General features: G+C 40.2%; 1 protein-coding gene across 3 annotated transcripts in view; it reads right to left on the reverse strand.

Moving 5' to 3' along the window:
• Window positions 1-1,009: 1,009 nt before the first annotated feature.
• The window catches only part of MCF2L (MCF.2 cell line derived transforming sequence like), a 266,086-nt gene continuing 248,402 nt past the window's right edge, over window positions 1,010-18,693 (reverse strand). The window contains exons 22-34 of one of the 3 annotated variants that reach the window (XM_034758134.1): window positions 16,956-17,081; window positions 14,254-14,475; window positions 13,129-13,221; window positions 11,183-11,261; window positions 10,953-11,019; window positions 9,668-9,783; window positions 9,093-9,185; window positions 8,110-8,169; window positions 7,675-7,749; window positions 4,438-4,565; window positions 3,610-3,722; window positions 3,360-3,463; window positions 1,010-3,240 (exon numbers count right to left, since the gene is read on the reverse strand). In XM_034758134.1, the coding sequence (XP_034614025.1) occupies window positions 3,161-3,240; window positions 3,360-3,463; window positions 3,610-3,722; window positions 4,438-4,565; window positions 7,675-7,749; window positions 8,110-8,169; window positions 9,093-9,185; window positions 9,668-9,783; window positions 10,953-11,019; window positions 11,183-11,261; window positions 13,129-13,221; window positions 14,254-14,475; window positions 16,956-17,081 (1,356 nt within the window). In that variant the 3' untranslated portion in view covers window positions 1,010-3,160. Of the gene's footprint in view, window positions 3,241-3,359; window positions 3,464-3,609; window positions 3,723-4,437; window positions 4,566-7,674; window positions 7,797-8,109; window positions 8,170-9,092; window positions 9,186-9,667; window positions 9,784-10,952; window positions 11,020-11,182; window positions 11,262-13,128; window positions 13,222-14,253; window positions 14,476-16,955; window positions 17,082-18,693 lie in introns of those variants that run through there. The other 2 variants (XM_034758135.1, XM_034758136.1) reach the window with 2 other exon arrangements.

Raw genomic sequence — 18,693 nt, forward strand, 5'->3', positions numbered from 1 at the left:
AATAGAGTTTACAAACCTGTGCAAAGTCAGTCTGTAGGTTTTCACTACTGTGTATCCCTGAAGAGGTAAACTGTAAACCCCAAAACTCACACCTTTAGTGGGATCCTGGGGAATACGCACTAGATGCGGGGGAAGATTGCCTAGTTCCTGGAATTAGTGTCATCGGGTTTCAGGGTACCCCCTTGCCACGAGAGCATCAAACACAAGGCCTGCACCTGGAGTGCATGCCTACAGGCCCAAAGCCAGGGACCGTATCTCAACTCTGCCCAGCCCCAGCAAGCTAAGGGCATGTGGGAGTCAGCATTTGGATCCTCTCATACCAGTCTGGTGAGTGTCCAGCAGGGGGAGCTCAACCAAATCTGTGAAAGACACCCCTTCACTCCCCAAAATTAAACCAAAACAAACATTTGCAACAAGCAGCGAAGAAATTTATTATATATTATTATATTTAATTATAATAAATCTGGCTACTGTCAAGCCAACCTGGCAGCATCTTAAATTTATTATCCAATCAGCAGGCTGGTCCCATCTCCCCAGCCCTGTGGAAGTAACAGAGTTGGAAGAGCAAACCAGGGGAGAAGTAGGAATGGAATTCTGAGAGGTGGATTAAATGAAGAGAGCAAAAGGTTTGGACACACAAAGGTTATCTTTCAAAAGGCTCATTCTGGTAGAATTGTGAGGGCTACTCCTAAGGTGTTAGCCTGGCTTTTGGAGCCAGCCATTACAGCCCTATTGACTTCTACTGAGTACACCTCAACCCCGATATAACACGACCCAATATAACACGAATTCGGATATAACGCGGTAAAGCAGTGCTCGGGGGGGCGGGGCTGCACACTCTGGCGGATCAAAGCAAGTTCGATATAACACCGTTTCACCTATAAAGCAGTAAGATTTTTTGGCTCCCGAGGACAGCGTTATATTGAGGTAGAGATGTATTTATGATCTTATATGATGCACATCACAATAGTGTCTGAGCACCTTGAGACAATAAAGCAAACAGCACCTCCATATTGAGGACATCCAGCAAGAAATGCTGAAATTTATTCATCCAACTTTCATACATCCAATAAAGACCTCTGATTTTGTACTTATAATTTACAACAGCTGTAGAAAAGGAAACAGTGAAATGTGCTGTATTAAAGTGCAATGGTGTGTATAAGATCACAAAAAGAATGGAAAGGATGCTGCAATGAGACAGCTGAAAGGACAGTCTCATTACAGGACTGTTTGAGAGCAATGTATTTAAGTAAATTATGTTACAGATCATTTACAAAATAACTTACAAACAAGAAGGCAAACCAATCTCTCTGCACATTGTTATTTCATTATCACATATCAGGCTAAACAGTCCTGGCTAGCACAGTTTAGGATAATTTAAGAAGGAACGGATTAATCCTTTTTTGGAAATGATGCATAAAGTAAAAACCCTGACCAGCCTTCATACTGCAGTATTGCAAGAAACCTAAAGTATTTATGAATGGTAAAGTGACACATTTTCAGCAGCATGAAGACTATAAATACATCTTTTACATTGATATATGTATATACATACATACATACATACACACACACACACACACACACATATATATATATATTTATACACACATTTATGCACTGGCCACAGCCAGCTGCATTTTGATTGTAACTGGGACAGAAAAGTAAGCTCATTCTTTTGAGGCATTTCTCTTTTAGCTGTTCACATCGAGTGTAAAATCTAGATTTCTTATATTAAGTGACTTCTAGGTACTGAGCACCAGCAACTCCCATTGATTGCAACAGAAGCTCACTGCGCTCAGTGCTTCTGCCAATCAAGCCCTCACCACTCCAGATTATTTGAAGCAATACAGTACACAGACCAGGGAAAAATGATATTCCAGTATAAGCAAAACATTTCAAAATCGACACACTGTTTGCATTTGTAAGGCTGAACTGCAAAGAATATCTGAGGAGGTGATAATTTACAGCATTTACAGTATATCCTGAAAAACTGTATGTTTACGATTTCCCTCCTTTTACAAAAGGATTTAAAATATTTGTCCACAACATAGTTCAGATTTTTTTTTAAATAAAGTTATTGCCCCCACCCTCCCATTTTATAGAAAAAATACACAATTGTTTAAATTTTTTAATCCTTTTGAGTAAATCTACAAACATACATCCTTAGCTAAAAGGTTCAGGTTTCTAATCCTCCCAATAAATCTTCAGCATTAGGAAAGCTCTTGAGCTCTATAGTGTAGCTAGCATAGTTTCATTTGCCTGTAACCATCTTCTAACTGTTAGAGCTGAAGATAACCACATTGTATTACAAATCATTAAGAAATCACTTAAGTAATACAAACATTTTGTGTTTCAATGTGTACCTTAGTAATGAAAAAATTATTTTGTATCAAATATGCTATTAAATTGCCAATGTTATGTAAACACAGTGATTCTTGGTAAAGAACTTGGTTCAGAGGTCAAAATACCTCAAAAATGGCCATTGGACACAGTAAAAAATGCTGGAAAAGATAAAACAGTCTTTTCTTTTGATGCTGTTGTGGTCAGTAAATTGTCCATTTCTTTTGCACCACAGCCTGTGAAGACGCATTTTACTGCAGAAAGCACAGTGCTAAAAATTCAAGACAAGAGAATGGCTGGATCTACATTTAATTCCCGGTTATTGTAAAAGACACTCCATATACTGCATTAACCCAGAAGTATCCTTACAGAAAGGTTTTTGGGAGAGTGAACTGTAAACTCAGATTTCTTATCCTTACTTCTATATTATACAATTATTTTTATTTTACAATAGGATTTACCACAGAGGGACACATTCCTGTCTTGTCCTGTTCTTCTTCTGGTTGTGGTAAAACGGTGTGTCTGTAGAAATTTGATGGCAATATCAATGGGGAAATGTATGTTGAGATTCAGACTTCAGATCAGAAGCTTCTAGAAGATCCCATTTCAGATCATTTACTTTTCTTTATAATCTCAGATTCCACATACTTTTCACTGAGCTCTTCCTAGGGATGGCTCCATAAATCACCATTTAAAACACGAGACAGGCAACACATACATGCTGGATCTCTATTTCAGTCCAACGTTCAGAAGTCTGCATAAGATGCTGGAAGTTCACAGGCGACTTGGGGAAATGTTAGCATTAGCCCTTGATGTCTCAGAAGCTGGTGCTGCCAGCATTGCAACTTTCATTATAACTTGATGATGAACTCAAAGTACTGCATCCAGTGCCTGATTCTGGAGTAAGAGGGAAAACAATCACAAGAAACATGCTATGTCATTTGTTCTTTCAAAATGCGACCTATATACATGTTTAGCTAAACTGACCATTGCCACATTTACAATTAATCTCTTACCAGAGCTGCTTAAAGACTGAGCTGATTTTGAGTTGCCTATGAGCATCAATAAATTGTTGGCTGGCACCAAACCTTCTTTCCCGGTGCTCAGATTCTTCACATACCTAAGAAAAGAATTTTACTGTCAAACTGCTTAAATTTTTAAAAATATATTCTTTATACACACACACAAATTCTTCAGAGTATATGACATCATAATTGATGAGGTACTTGTGTGCATTTTCAAGCAGCTACACACAATTTTCCATACCAAAGTCCGTCCTCTCCTTCACGGATCAGCTGAACGAGGTCTCCACTTTTCACTGCAAGATCTTCAGAACCTCTTTTGTCATAATCAGTCACAACAGTGTATTTACCAGGAGTCTAAATGCACAGAAGGAAAAACAAATGAACAAATTAAACTGTACAGTAAAAATAATAGATATTAAGCAGATATTGACTTTTGTACCACAGGGGTAATTTTTTTTTTTAAACCACAGTAAAGTCGAGGTGAATATTTAATTTGAGGGACAATAAATGTTGCTATTCATCCAAAATGTGAAGTCAGTATATGTATTCTCACAAACATCCTGAATGACTTCCTGAGAAACATCTGTACATCTCTCCATTATATCAATTAATTAAAAACAAACAAACAAACAAAACAAACAACCCAACCACCACCACCCTCATTCAGGTTCTAAACAGGAGATAAAATTTAAAGTCCAGAAAAAGCTTAAGTGAACCAGTCAGATTTATATATGCTATTTCATTGGATAATATTGTTTTCTAACTCACTATTATTCATTACTGAGGCAGTAAACAATAGACACCTGTGTTACTTTTCACAGTTCTTTTGTACGTAATATAAACAACTGCAGATGCTATGAGTCCAAATGACAAAAAACTTTCACAAGGCACTTATGCAAACCCAACCTTAAATTGAAATCACCGTGAATTTTGCCTGATTAAGGACTTCAAGCATGGGTTTTTATGTTTTGCTGCAAGTTCAAACAAAATTCCCATGTACTAGATACTTTTACTATATTAATTAGCAATACAAATTTCACTAAATTGGTAGGAAAATATTTCTGGTTACCAGCTTCATCTCTCCTCCCCCTTCTCCTTCTTCTTCTTCTGCATCTGATGAATTAAGTGGGTCCTCAGCACTAGACCAACCATCATTTTCTTCAGAGGCATCAAGTGACTGAGATGTTTTAGCCCAACCTTGGTAAACAAATAACCTATAGTTATTAACTTTGCGAAAATGTCCCAGAAACAAGAAAAACTCCCACTGACTTCAATGAGACCAGGATTGCACCCAAAGTCTGTAATAGTTACTTACATATCAAGTAGAAATAGGAGGAAAATGTTAGGTTGGAAAATATTTATACCCTTGGGGCCAAATTCACTGCTGGCACAATTCCTATGAAGTTGTGCTATTTTATAGCAGTGGTGAATTTGGGCCTTAATGTTTTTAAAAAGAAAGTAAGCAGGAAAGTCCCCCCCCCTTTTTTTTTTTTAAACATACACCCACCCAGGTGTACGGCTGTTTTTCTTGGGAGGCAGTAGAAATGGAAATTGCTTCCAATTTGTGCATTGCTGTTGCTGAGGGCCGGTGGGTAGGTGTGACATCATCAAAGAAGCTTAACTGGATAATCAGATGGCAGCAATAGTGGCCTGATTTTCCAAATTGCTGAGCACTTGCAGTTCCCACTGAAGTCACTGACTTCAGCACCTTGGCAGATCAGGTTGTTATTGTTCAAAGCCAAACTGGGGTGACAAACTGCACAGTAATACTACGAGAATTGATCATGATTAAAACTGTTGCAGTAACCACCCCAGGAACAAAGATGTATGTATCACATTGTAAAGCTTTATTATTTTTCTCATGACAAGTAATGCAGGCTAACCCATTTAACTTATTTACGACGCTGAATCACATCCAGGGTGCACAACTCGCCATTCCAAATAAAATCCAACTAAGGTTGCTTTTCACTGAGGTCACCAGGTCCTTAAAAGAACAAAGTAACCACAAACATATGCATGTGGTTCTTAATCATAAAAGCAAATCATGATAAAAAACAGATTAGGAAAGTTTCAGAATTAATTTTTTAGGATACATTTCTGTTCAGGACAAACTGTTACATCATTAATACCCAGTGAAAAGAATGCCAGGAGGAACATTCCCCAAGCCAACTCTGAATATAAAAACACGATAATAATCAGTTATACTGGGGGGGAGGGGAACCCAGCATTTTTGCTTTCCATGGAATCTATGAGGCAGTTTCTATTTCCTGCACCATGTGTCCGGACAATACATGTTACAAAAAGTGTTCTAGTACTAGCAGAGTAAAGCCAAAACAATCTCTAATCCACAGCACACCAAAAACATAGGTTCATGTGGCCCAGGACTGATACTTTACCTTGCCTGCGCTGGGCCGCTGGTAGAAGATTAGAAGTACTGAGCCATTTGGCCCTGTCCAATGTTAATACTGAACTTGCATCTGTGAAAGAACTGAGTAATAAGTTCCTGCTTCATTCCACTCAAATTTCATTTTTAGCTTAAAAGTTACCTTTATTGCTGGGCTTGTGAGATGCAACTAGAACCCTTTTCATTATTTTTAAATTAAAAAACAATATAATAGAGGAAAGTAATATTGCGGTCTGTTCCTGGTGCTCAATTCTTCCAAGCTATCATTTACAAAAACAGAACAAAAACAAACACAGGGGACTAAACTTGGTGTTTGCCAATTATCACTCTGCTCATATGTTGCATCCTGTTTCTCCCACTCTTTGGGGGTACTGACTACCTCTTACTATGTGTTCATACAGCGCCCAGTGCTACTGGGCCCCAAATCTTGGTTGGGGTGCTAGACACTACGGGAATTCAGATAACAGTAGTGTTACTATTCACGAAGGGTAGCATTTGAGTTAAAAATAAAAAAACAGTCGAAAGTGATTCTGCATCCATGATGGGGAAAAACACAAAAGCCCACAGAATTTCCAAGAGTGATTTCTTATTATTTTCAGGCAGGACTAGCCCAACGCTGACAAAACACCAAACTAGAAAAAAATGCCCTTTTCCCCAAAGAACTGTCTGCCTGAGGAACCTTAGAAAGGAAGCAAAAGAAAAAGGCAGAGAACCTATGAGAAAAGAGATTGCTAGAAAAGAAATCAGAAGGAGGATATAATTCAGTTATAGGGCCTGATTTTGATTGAACTTGCACCAGTTTTACACTAGTCATTTCAACTGAGTGGCACAGCCCATCTATCCTCCCCAGGCTTTGGTGGGCAGAGGGAAGGCGAAGTGGTGGAAAGGCAAAATGGGGATAGAGGTGCGTGACGGGGGAAATGGCAGGACATTTTTAATTTAGTTTCTTGGTTCTTTTCTTTCTCAAATCAACTGTCTATTCAAGGATTGTATTTGAAATCTTTGCTGGGAGCTCAGGATAAGCAGCTTGTATTCTAATGGTACAAATGGAAATGAACAAACTTAATAGGACAGAGAACCTCAGTGATATATCATTGTCTGAGTGTTTTCTAAGGTACGTGCTTTCTAAAAACATGGCTGTAGGATCTAACTCATACCCAAATATATGAATTAAACATTTATTTTTCATCAAAAAGCTGAAGCTGTCACGTGAACTGGATCTGGATTATCTGAGCCACCAGGAAAAAAATCACTCTCTCTCTCCAAATCCATATAGAGTTCTACAGAGGATAAGGTACCGGACAACATCCATTTCCCCTTCAGACTCTGCAACAGACTCCCATAGGACTGTCTTCACCTCTCCCTGCATCTTCTCAGGGAACCCCCCCTCTTAGAGTTCCCAGACCCTTGCAAAGACTCCTGAGCAAAACTTTTCTTCCTTGTAATATCCTCAATGTCCAGACCTTTCATACTAGCTGGGAAGTCTAGCAGGTTTGGCTGGTTTCCTACAGAGCTCAGATGTCATAGACCTTCAGATTCCACGTGCATAGAGGCTGCGTACACACTTAGAGTGCATTGAACACCCCACAGCATAGGCAAAGTGAATGCTGTTGGATAATGCCACACCCAAAAGCCTGCACCACCAGCTGGGCTTTCACCTGGTTAAAGACAAGGTCGAAGAAACGTTGGAAAGTGGGGTTTGGAAGAAGAGACTATTCTGTAGGGGAAATATTGCCTGAGAGAGTGTACAAGAAGGGTATGGAACCAGTGTCATGGAAAAAACAGCGGATGAGAATATTGTTGTGCACACACTATCATATGTGCATCCACACTTATTTGATATGAATATTACATTAGAGATCTATGGCTTATTGTGGAGTAGAAAAGGTGTTATGACTCTACCTCTTAAACCAAAAGGAGTTGGATCACTCTTTACTTCATGTCGTTTAGCTTTTTTGTCAGGGCTGGTAGGAGAAGCTGCAGTAGGATGAACAGGCAAAAAACAGAAGAGAGATATTGAAGAACTGGAAAAAACAGAATAGGCAGATTGCATGCTAAATACCTTTGAGTTTACACTGGAATATAGTAAATGGTTTCTGATTAATCTAATTCATTTTAGTTGCCATTGATTGATTATAACAAAAGGAATTCATTTTTTGGGTATTACATCCATTATCGTGCTAAACTGGCAAGGACAGTTTTACAATTATGGATACAAATATATGATTTTTTTCTAAAAACTGTAAATCAACAGAATACAGTTAATCTGCATTTTAGGTGCAAACATTATATTAACATGATCATTTTATTTTGGAAAAACTAATTCTACAGCAATACCTGGTCCTGTCAGAAGGATCATTGGCAATGTCTGGTTTTTAGCAGTAGGAGATGGAGTTTCTGTCAAGGCAAGCATGGAATATTAGTGCTTACCTCAGATGTGCTTTGAGTATTTAGACACACTATGCTGATACAGTCTCTCCAGAAAGAACTCAAAGGTAATCAGGGTTTAAAAAGACTTATTAAGAGGGTGCTTGAAAATCATGTGTTCTATTAAGTGGTGTCATATTAGTGCAATGCAGACTATTTAAAGAGAATCATCCAAAACAAGAAGGACTCTACAAATGCATTTACTTGGCAGCAGGAAGCAAGAAAGTATCTTGGACTCAGACCAGCTCCTGTTTCAGAGCAAAACTGAAGACCTCTGAATTCTTATTTCCTTATATCCTTGAAAATAGCAGCACCCCATGCACAGCCTTGCATTAAGTACTGCAGATTTGATTAAGAAGAAGTCAATAAGAAAACACTTCTAACAAAATATTGGTTCCCTACTGGTTTTAATACAGATAACCCAGAGCAGATACGCTGATGGTGGAGCATGTTGCTGCTCATTCACTCAGAGGGTAGGCAAATGAGCTTTCCACTGCTACCCTCCTTCAGTGTTTCCACTGGAGATGAGCAGTTTAAACGCCTCCTGGGGACTCCATGGAAGGAACTGATATGTACATAAACTGGATTCAGCACTCCCCCCATGTCACTCTGACCACTCCACTGTCCTGGCTAGCACCAGGCCCTAAAACACCCCATCACCAAGTGCAAGGGAGATTATAGGCACTTGGTACTGTCCACCTCCCCCAGTGGACTTTCTACCTCAGGGCCCTTTGCGAGGGTCTATGATAGCAAAAACCACTTAAACTTGGGAGAGGAGCTAAGCTATATATTCCTATATGCATGTATATGTTCACACTGAAACACACACACAAACACCCCAGACCAACTGCAGCCTTGCTTGGAAAACCGAATCTAGCTTGTTAAAAATTTACCTTTCTGACTTTTGAGGTTAGTAAAGCCCTGAAGTGTAAAGCGCTTTTTTGACAGTGCAGAGGATTCTGAGGTAGAACTAATTACTGTATCATCTACAAATGAAGAGAGATGAAAAGAGAGAAAGGGGAGATATACATGAAAAGGTTAAGGCAAAATCATCCAACACTATGCCAGGGAACTAGCATTTTGAGGGAGAAATAAAAGACAGAAAGTTCACGCATTGCAGAAGAATCCAAGCAACAGTTTATCACCACTGTGCAGACCTTTACATTTAGAAGTGGTCTAGTGGCTGAACTCAGTGATGGGAACCAAATCACAGAGGAATAAAGGGCTCTTCATCAGTACATTCTCGGCAGGGTTTTAAGAGAGTTTTGAGGTAGTGTCAAGACATTTGTCCAGTAAAAGAGAAATCTGGGAAACAATCAAATCTGCAGGGTCTATCTACAATGCTGGTTCTGTAACAAAAAAACCCCAAGAGCATACTCCTAGCTCTCACTTCACATTGGACACTCTCCATTCCCCCTTGGTAAGATACAATTAAATTATCCATGGGCACAGAGTAACAGAGACTCACCTTTGCCTTTCTCGGGGTACTTTGGTGCTACTGAGGTGACACAACCTTCTGGACTTGTGGGATCAGTTTTTCTCTCTTCTAGTTTTTTGACGGTTCTTCCCTGGTTCCTTGAAGGACTGTTTATCAGAAGAAAATTAAGACAATAAACCTCCTGTAGTTCTAAGTCTGAACAGGGATGGCAGATATCTGGCCCTTCTGCAGGCCACAAGGCTGCTATTGCTCCTTCCTGCAGACATGCATACTGAAGAGTGTGCATGGACCACAGCTTCCGCTCCCTGGAAAGCTAGGATGGGGATGGTCACCCAGTGATTGCAGCCATGTGTGTTATGGTTGCTGCTGGGGCTGAGAAAGGATTCAGGACTCCTCCCCCCACACCCCTAGTCTGGTGATCTCTGCCTTAGCAGAGCCCTGAACATCCCTTCTGCTAAGAATTATGGACTGAAGTCGGCTTGCTAGCTGTTACCACTGGGCAGACAGGCAAATGGTGAAGGAGGAAATACAAATGGAGTTGTGGAACCAGAAGGGGTTCCCATCTCAATGTTAGATTCCAGGCTGGGGAGGAGAGGGCTGTCTCTAGAACCCTGTACAGCTGGGCACATTTTTCTTGTGGGCTGAGGTCCCCATCTTTCTGCACCCTCTATTCCACTTGCGGAGGGGAAGGTGTTAGGACTCAGAGCGAGCTGAGTTCTGGGGAGTAGGCTGAACAGAGCCTATCACTGAGCTACAGGTTATATAGTAGGAACCCTGTAAACCCCGCACTGGAACCAATTAAATGCCTGGTGAAGGACAGTGTGGGTGACGCCCCTCCTCTGTGTCAGTGTAATAAAAGTTGTGGCCTGCTGTTTAAAATCCACGTTTTAGTTGTCATTTCACTGCTGTGTTCAAATCAAAGATGTATGGTACATTTTTCTTTATTTCTTGGGGTTTAATATACAAATTTTTACAATAAAATATAATAAATAATGCTATATTCTGTAGACATGCAATCTGGTATGTTTTGACAGATATAGGTGTGCTAGACTGAGCTATTTTCTAGTTCATACCACTGCTGTTAGCTCTTCATTTAAAAAAATACATAAAAGTTCAAAAGCTATTTAAACCCCAGGTCTATAATTCTACAGTGTAGAAAAGCAGCAGCACCAAAGAAAAATTAAGAAGTAAAATGTATAGTAGAGGCAAGTGAACAAAAGAACTACAGATGAACATCACTGGTAAGCCTAATGTATTTTGTAACCATCTGCTATGTCTTAGCCCACCAAATTGATTTGATGACGTATTTACTTACCTTGTACAAGTTGGTGCAGGCATAGGTAAACTGTGTGTCTGTTCTAGTGTTCTGTGCTGACTAGCTTCTGCGAGAAAGAAAAATACCTATCAAATAATTTATTTGTACTTGGAGCCTTTGTATTCAGAATTTTTTTTTTTTTTTACAAATCAGATGTAGAGAATGTGGTTTCCAGTACAAAACTCCATTGTGCAGAAGGGAGAAGGAAAGAGATAAAGAGAATGTTTTACCTCTGCATGCCTGCAGTTGGCTAGTTAACACTTTTCTAATTTCATTTACCCAGGTAGCTTTAATTTCAGGGGTTGGTGCCTATCACAAAAAAGAAACCAGTGATCAAATATTGAAAGCTAGTTGCACTAAACAGTGCAGGCAAACACACACCTAGGAAGAGCCCTAAAGAAAAGATAAACAGAACTCTCTCTCAGGGCTTTGGGGGAAGGGGAGTTATTTAAAGTTTTTAGCTGGGCTGGGAGGGGAGCGGGGAGAGACTGGAGCTTTTGCCACTGTCAGAGAGACTTCATTTTTCTAATGAGAAAATTAACAAGACTTTTTTTATGCAAATTATTTTTGTGAAATGTTGGGAATCTTCTATTTTTCATCAATCCTGAACACACACACATGCTGATTTTTACACGCCTGAGCAGTGTCACTGAAGTCAATGGGTAGCTCAGGTGTGTAAAGTTAAGCACATCTGTGAGTTCTTGCAGGATCAGGGGATAAGTTCACACAGTTTTACTCCACTTTTTGGTCTCATAGACTCATAGACTTTAAGGTTAGAAGGGATCATTATGATCATCTGGTCTGACCCCCTGCATGCTGCAGGCCACAAGGCCCTTCCCTGGACTCTGCTGCTGAAGTCCCCAATCCTGTGTTTTAGTGACTTCAATCGGCAGAGACCCTCCTGCTAGTGATCCCTGCCCCATGCTGCGGAGGAAGGCGAAAAACCTCCAGAGGCTCAGCCAATCTACCCTGGAGGAAAATTCCTTCCCAACCCCAAATATGGTGATCAGTAATACCCCGAGCATGTAGGCAAGAGTCTCTAGCCTGACCCTTGTTGGCCATTATGCTATTTACGTACCATTGCTTGGTTTTCCTTGGCTACTATGTTTTACCATTAAACCATTCCCTCCATAAACTTATCTAACTTAATCTTAAAACCAGACAGGTCTGTCGCCCCCACCGTTTCCCTCGGAAGGCCGTTCCCATATTTCACCCCTCTGACGGTCAGAAACCTTCGTCTAGTTTCAAGCCTGAACTTCCCCACGGCCAGTTTATATCCATTCGTTCTCGTGTCCACATTAGTACTAAATGACATCGGAACTGTGTCACAATACTACTGGGCTGCAAGCTGTAGATTAGTAGGTTATAAAATGAGACCACACTTTCTCGTGTTTTTAAAAAAGAGTGCCTCTTCTGTTTAAAGTACCTTCTGCATTCACCTCTGCGTGTGGGTTCTATTTTCCTCTCATTCTACCAGTACACAGTAATACAGTAAAAAACCCATTACATCGTGTAACATCTTACATATTGTGTCCCAAAAAGCTTTATAGTGTTGAATAATACTTCACTTTTTACCTTCATAATTCATCAGAAGAAGAGAGAAATTAAGAGTTACATTTTTCCTCTTTCCTGTCTTTCTGCTGAATGGCTCCTATTACAGTAAGAGGGCCACATCCTTAGCTGGTGTAAACTACTGTAGCTCCATTGACTTCAACTGAGCAGTAGTGATTTGCACATATTGAGGATCTGGTTAAATGACTCTTACACATATTCAAAGACCTTTACGCACAAACATGAAAAATGCTTCACCAGGCATTTTTTTTTGTGAATCTGGATTGTATAGTGATGTATATAGGGTCCATTTACTTCCCTTATTGGAAGTCAGAAAGCATTACTGGCTCATACCCAAACCAGAAAAGAGTCTCACAACTTTTAATTCTCTTCAGGCTACACAAGACTTGCTGCACATGTCTCTACATAGGCTCCTTGTCCAAGTGACATTGCTAAGAAACAATTTCTGTAAGTAGGAGCAACAGTTCCAAACATACAGCAGGTGTGGAAAGCACCCCACTATTTATTCTATGAAAGTGCATGGCTCAGAAATTAAAAACAATCAGTACGTAAAACTGAAATATAAGCCAATGAGTTCATATAAACTGAAGTGAAGCACCATTACCTGAATGATGTAAACTTCTTCCCTCGCATTATACCAGATTTCAAATTTCTTTGAGTCACCTTTAGCGTTCTCAGTTATTCCAACAGCTGTCATCTGGCAAACACAACAAACTGATGTTAACATGCTTAATATCAATTAAAATAACAGAGGCCCATTAGTCATCGTCTTTTATCCCAATACACTGAACTGTTTAAACTTATTCAGCAGAGTAATCTTTTCATCACTGATCTGAGGTTTTACACTCAAGACAAAAGAATATATTGATCATCTACAACCCGCGCATTATGCAGTTGAAGCAGGAGAGATTTAGGGCTTTACTCTCAGCTGTCACCAATGTGTCAGGATGAAAGGGGAGATTCTGTAAATTAATCAAGGCAGACCCATAAATTATCTTATATTTAAGGGCCAGATTTGGACACCCTTACATTTTGGATGACCTTATTCCCTCAGTAGTCCCAATTACCAATTTAACATGGATAAGGGGATCGCAATCTGGACTATATTAACCTAATATGGTTTTGTAACTCAAAACAGAAGATATTGGAGTTAAAAAAGGGAGGCTATGGAGAGATGGGGATGACAGGAAGGACACAGTAAATAGCATAAAAGGCAGAGATTATAACAATATTGGCCAGACTTGCTTCAAAGTGCAAATTCCATACTGCAAAAAATTCTTAAGGGGTTTAAGATAGCAAAATATATTGGGCACATAATGGGTATGTCTTCACTACCTGCTGTATCGGCGGGTAGCAATAGGTGTATCTGGGATTGATATATCGAGTCTTGTTAAGACGCGATATATCGATCCCCGAACACGCTCACCGTCGACTCTGGAACTCCACCAGAGTGAGTGGTGGTAGCGCAGTTGACAGGGGAGCCGCAGCCATCGATCCCGTGCCGTCTGGACCCCAGGTAATTCGATCCAAGATACTTTGACTTGAGCTACGCGAAGTTGTGTATCTTGGATCGATCCCCCCCCAGTGTAGACCAGCCCAATGTGTTTACAAATAAAGTTATAGGTATAAAATGTCTTCAGTGGGTGAACGTAATATACTGTATTAAAGCAGCTCAAAGGCTTAGGTACTACTTTTATGTTATTCTTAATATGATTGCTAAAAATCTTACATTTAAGGAATGCTTATAACTGTAGGAAGGTGCTTTTTCATATCCCTCTCCATTTTCTTCTCTCTTTTTACAGAACAACACTGCCTTCTCATGGAGGAACAGGTGCCTTTGCATTGGCTTGAAACGTGCCAAATCCTTCACTTTTGAGTGGCCCTTTTTATGATCAGTCCATACATTGAAGGATCCTTGCATTAAAAGCTTGCCCAGTTCATTCAGGTTTCCCTGAAACAAGAACAGTGAAGTTGTTTACACTTTGAAGAGACTATCAACTTGAAAACACATTTCCATCTGAAAATGTTGTTCTGGCAATACTGTTGTTGTTGCCCGAAACTCCCACAATCAGTAAGGGAAGGTGGACCCAAGAATGTTTGATAGCAGGGCCGGCTTTAGGCTGATTCAGCTGATTCGGCTGAATTGGGCCCCACGCTAAGAGGGCCCCACGCCGCAGCTCTCCACCCCGTCCCCAGCTCACTTCCCCCTCCTCCCGTCCCCCGAACACTCCGCCCCCTGCTCCGCCCCCTCCCCTGCTTCCCGCGAATCAGAGGTTTGCGGGAAGTCTGAAAAGAAGCAGGGGCGGGCAGGCAGCACCAGGTAACCTGGGGTGGCGGGGGGTGCGAGAAGGGCTCTGGGGAGGCACGGCCTAGTCTGGCCCCGGTTCCGGCCTAGCGCGCCAGCCCCTGCGGCTCTGGCCCGGCCCCCGCGGCGCAACTTTGGTTCCGGCCCCGCGCGGCTTCGGGTCTGGCCCCGCGGCGCGGCTCTTGCCCCCGCGGCTTCGGCTCCGGCCCCCCCGGCCCGGCCCCTGCGGCGCGGCGCGGCTCTGGCCACCGAGGGGCTCTGGGCCGGACCCAAGCCTGGCGAACACAGCCGGAGTGCGGCTCGATTCCTGGGGGCGGGGCTTGCCGCAAGCCCCGCCCCCAGTAATCGGGCCCCTCTCTTGCTAAAGCCGGCCCTGTTTGATAGCATTAGACAGGAGAGCAGAAAACCCCTGTAATTTGTGTGTGTAGGTATGTGTGTATATATATTTGTAAAAAAGGTGCTCTATCAAAATGTTTTTAAAAAAAAAAATAAAAAATGGTTACTCTGAAACCTAAAAAATGGTTGACATTGTTCCTTTATACATAATTTATTTGGTTTATTAAACTTGAAGTGGGAAGAATTTATACAAAGTTATGTGATGCAAGGTGGTCCAAATTAGCCTAAAGAGAACAGAAGCAGCATATCAGAGCAGCAATGCTGTTTCTTATTTAGAGTTTAACCATTCTCAATGAAGAAAGGACGAGGAATCCACCATTACGTGCAAATTCACAACAAATCACATGTAACATCATTATACGTATCCAACAGCACATCAAATACTGAGGAGAAATATGATATAGAATGATGTGAGATTAGCCAAAGTCAAAAAAAGTCTTATCTGAACCTCTTTACTTTGATGGTTCAGATAAAATGGAACTTGGAGGTGAAATCCTGGCCCTACTGAAATCAACGGGAACCCTACAGAATAAGATTCTAAGGCAAGACGGAACCATTGCAATCATCTAGTCTGACCTCTTGTATAACACAGGCCACAGAACTTCCCCCAAATAATTCCTAGAGCAGATCTTTTACAAAAACATCCAATCTTGATTTCAAACTTGTCCGTAATGGAGAACCCACCATGACAATCGGTAAATTTTTCCAATGTTTCATTACCCTCACTGTTAATTTCCACCTATTTCCAGTCTTAATTTGCCTACCTTCAACTATCAATTGTTGGATTGTTGTACCTTTCTCTGGTAGACTGAAGAGCCCATTATTAAATATAATGTTCCCTAAATAGGTACTTATGGACTGTAATCAGTTCACCCCTTAACCTTCTCTTTATTAAGATAAATAGATTGAGCTCTTTGAGTCTCTCTCTATAAGGCATGTCTTCTAATCCTTTAATCATTCTCGTGGCTCTTCTCTGAATTGTCTCCAATTTATCAACATCCTCTTTGAATAGTGGACACCAGAACTGGACACAGTATTCCAGAGTGGTCACACCAGTGCCAAGTACAGAGGTGAAATAATCTCTCTACTCCTACTCAAGATTCCCCTGTTTATGCAGCCAGGAGTGCATTAGCTGTTTTGACCACAGAGTCACGTGGGGAGTTCATGTTCATGATTATCAACCATGACCCCCAAATCTTTTTCAGAGTCACTGCTTTCCAGGATAAAGGATGCTATAATTCCTGGGGCTGGTTTTACAACACAACTCCCCCGTCAGTTCATCTCTAGAGGAAATTTCCCTCCAAGGATAAAGTATTAGGCAAGGGTTAACAATGCCTTCTTCTGAAACATGTGGCACTGTCTACTGTCAGGCAATGTACAACACTAGAAATGGACAACTGACATGACAATTCTTATTCTCTTCTTTCTGAGGTACACTGTTGAATCAAACAGACTTTATGCCTTACTTTGTATTTGAAGAGGAAAATTGGGATCTGCAAAGTGGGATTGGGACTTGTAAGATCTATTAAAAGTTTGTATTAGTAATGAGATTGGTGAGAAATATGTAAGAAATCCATTTTCCCATTATTTTTGACAACAGTTCAAATATTAGTTAAAAGGAAACAGTTGCGTAATCCCATTTGCATTATTATACACACATACACACACACACACACACCTCATTTCTTTTTGTATCTGTATAAAAATAATTAAGAAATGCTGTCACTTACATCATAGCCAGTAATGGCAATCTGGTGCATGGAATCATTGACTGCTTTGAGAATACCTAATATAGAGGTTAATGCCTCCTGCAGATCTTCAGCTCCTTCACAGTTTTTGCTGTATTTCAGCATTTCCTGTGGAAAAAACAATGATGTGATGCTCATTCAGTTTTGTAAACAGATAACTATTAATACTCAAGGTAAGTGTACTTTCAACACTGAATTTGAGGCAAATTTTCAAAATTAGCTGATGAATTTTTGTGCAAAAAAAACCAAAACCAAAAATCTGGTCCCTTTGTGACATTTTCAATCAAAAATTCCCACTTGCCACATCTGAAAAAGGCCCGAGGAGGAGGAGAAGATGGGAATCTCTAAAAGTCACATGGCAGTGGATTAAATATAAGGCTGGGAGTTGGAAGGTTCTAAATTCTACTTCTCACCTCTACCAGGGACAGGACTTAACAATTCACACTTAGAGCACTTTACAAACATTAGTAAATGATAAAGTAGGTAAATATCTGTAAATGAGGATTATGCAGCCCAATCTTGCAAACAGTTACTATTAAAATGGTGGAAAATTGGCATGAATTTTTGTGGAAAATCTTTCCATTGTTACCTAGCTCTAAAACTGAAGTATAGGTCATGCTCATTTTAAGCTGTTATTATTATTTAGATTGTAGCCTGGAGCCCTGGTCACAGATTGAAGCTCCACTGTGCTAGGCACTGCCCAAAAACATAACAAGGAGGCAGTCCTTCACCAAAGACTTTAAATCTAAGTGAAGATGCTCTTTTCTTTTCTATGGCACCAGTCCTGCAGTTTGATCCATGTAGCGTTCCACTAACTTCAGGGGGAGATCACATAGGAATTAGGGTTCACTCAGGCAGGTCAAATTGCAGGAACTAAGGATATTTTAAGAGACTTCTGAAATCATTTGATTATTCCACTCTTCATATTTAAACATCATCAGCAAAATTCATCCCTGTTATAGCTTGATAAACTTCAATGGATTTGTGCCCAGGGCAAATTTGATCCAATGTTATTTTTAAATAATTAGTGTACTATAATTTTAAAAACTAGTTTTGGAATCTTAACTTGCATGTATGTGAAGCATTTGTTAAAACAAGTAATATACATGCATGGAAAAGGTTATGTCTTGAATGTCCATTAAATAATTTATGATGGAAAAAAATCAGACATGTCTTAAATGTTTGGAAATTTGGTGTAGCATTTTCAAAAATTTCAGGCTTCTAATATAAAACTATAAAATTCAACATCATCATATATTTTCTAAAAACATACAGTGGGTGTCAATTAAGAAGTACTTGATACCTGAAATGTATCCCTCTGCATTATTGCAGAGTTTCTATTTAACTACAGAGGCATTTTTCTGAGCACATTTTTGAGCCCATGGTGCAAATTCCTCCAATGGTCACAAGTTTTAAGTAAATGGGAAGTATTCCTTGCAAGTTTGGTTGTCTTAGTCCTCCTTCTGTCTACCCAGAGGGAGAATAAAAGCAAAAGCAACAGTTAAGCAAAGACTATATACAGAAAGACTAGTTTGCTCACTTCCTGCTTTTAGAATCAAAGAAACAAGAGAAGGGAACAAGAAGATGGCAGACTGGGATCTGTCCATCAGCCTTCATGACCTGAAAGTACACGTATGTTCTTATTTCTGCTGTCTTTTAGGCTTTTCTCTGGGTAGGATGAGACAAGTAGATGACACACAATTACAAAATAATGTAATTT

The sequence above is a fragment of the Trachemys scripta genome, chromosome 1, assembly GCF_013100865.1.
Source record: "Trachemys scripta elegans isolate TJP31775 chromosome 1, CAS_Tse_1.0, whole genome shotgun sequence".
NCBI lineage: Eukaryota > Metazoa > Chordata > Testudines > Emydidae > Trachemys > Trachemys scripta.